At 49.0% G+C, this 668-nt stretch overlaps 1 protein-coding gene across 1 annotated transcript in view; it reads left to right on the plus strand.

The window, feature by feature from the left end:
- The window catches only part of AGL (amylo-alpha-1, 6-glucosidase, 4-alpha-glucanotransferase), a 60,323-nt gene that overhangs the window by 31,574 nt on the left and 28,081 nt on the right, over positions 1 to 668 (plus strand). Inside the window, exons 9-10 of the mRNA XM_006763107.2 lie at positions 246 to 365; positions 523 to 649. Coding sequence (XP_006763170.1) covers positions 246 to 365; positions 523 to 649 — 247 coding nt within the window. The remainder of the gene's footprint in view (positions 1 to 245; positions 366 to 522; positions 650 to 668) is intronic.

Genomic DNA, 668 nt, shown 5'->3' on the forward strand with positions numbered 1-668 from the left:
CTATCTCTTTGTCTTTTGTCCTCCATGTGTGCATATGTGTGCATGTGTGTTGGGTGGTCTGCATGTGTGTGTGCATGTGTGTTGGGTAGCGTGCAGGAGGTTGGAAGGGGGCAGGAAGGATGTTTGTGAAATAAACGTTTATGCTTGTCTATGAAAAGCATCGCAAACTAAGAATGTGCCATCAGTAACAGTCCATCTTCTTGTGGGTATTTGCATTGAGGATGATGTTGCCTTTTCTTCCTCAGGAAATAGGAAAGTAGCAACCCCACCTGATGCCCAGCGGCACCTGGAGATTATCCAGGACCCCGAGTACCGGCGACTGGGCTGTGCCGTGGACATGAACCTCGCACTGGCCACCTTCATACGTGCAGGAGGTTGGAAGGAGGCAGGAAGGATGTTTGTGAAATAAACGTTTGTTTTATTGTCTATAAAAAGCATCACAAACTAAAAATGTGCCGTCAGTAACAGTTCATCTCCTTGTGGGTATTTGCATTGAGGATGATGTTGCCTTTTCTTCCTCAGGAAATAGGAAAGTAGCAACCCCACCGGATGCCCAGCGGCACCTGGAGATTATCCAGGACCCTGAGTACCGGCGTCTGGGCTGTGCCGTGGACATGAACCACGCACTGGCCACCTTCATACCCCACAAGTATGTTGTGTGTTCTGTG

Source organism: Myotis davidii, unplaced genomic scaffold (assembly GCF_000327345.1).
Source record: "Myotis davidii unplaced genomic scaffold, ASM32734v1 scaffold217, whole genome shotgun sequence".
NCBI classification, from domain to species: domain Eukaryota; kingdom Metazoa; phylum Chordata; class Mammalia; order Chiroptera; family Vespertilionidae; genus Myotis; species Myotis davidii.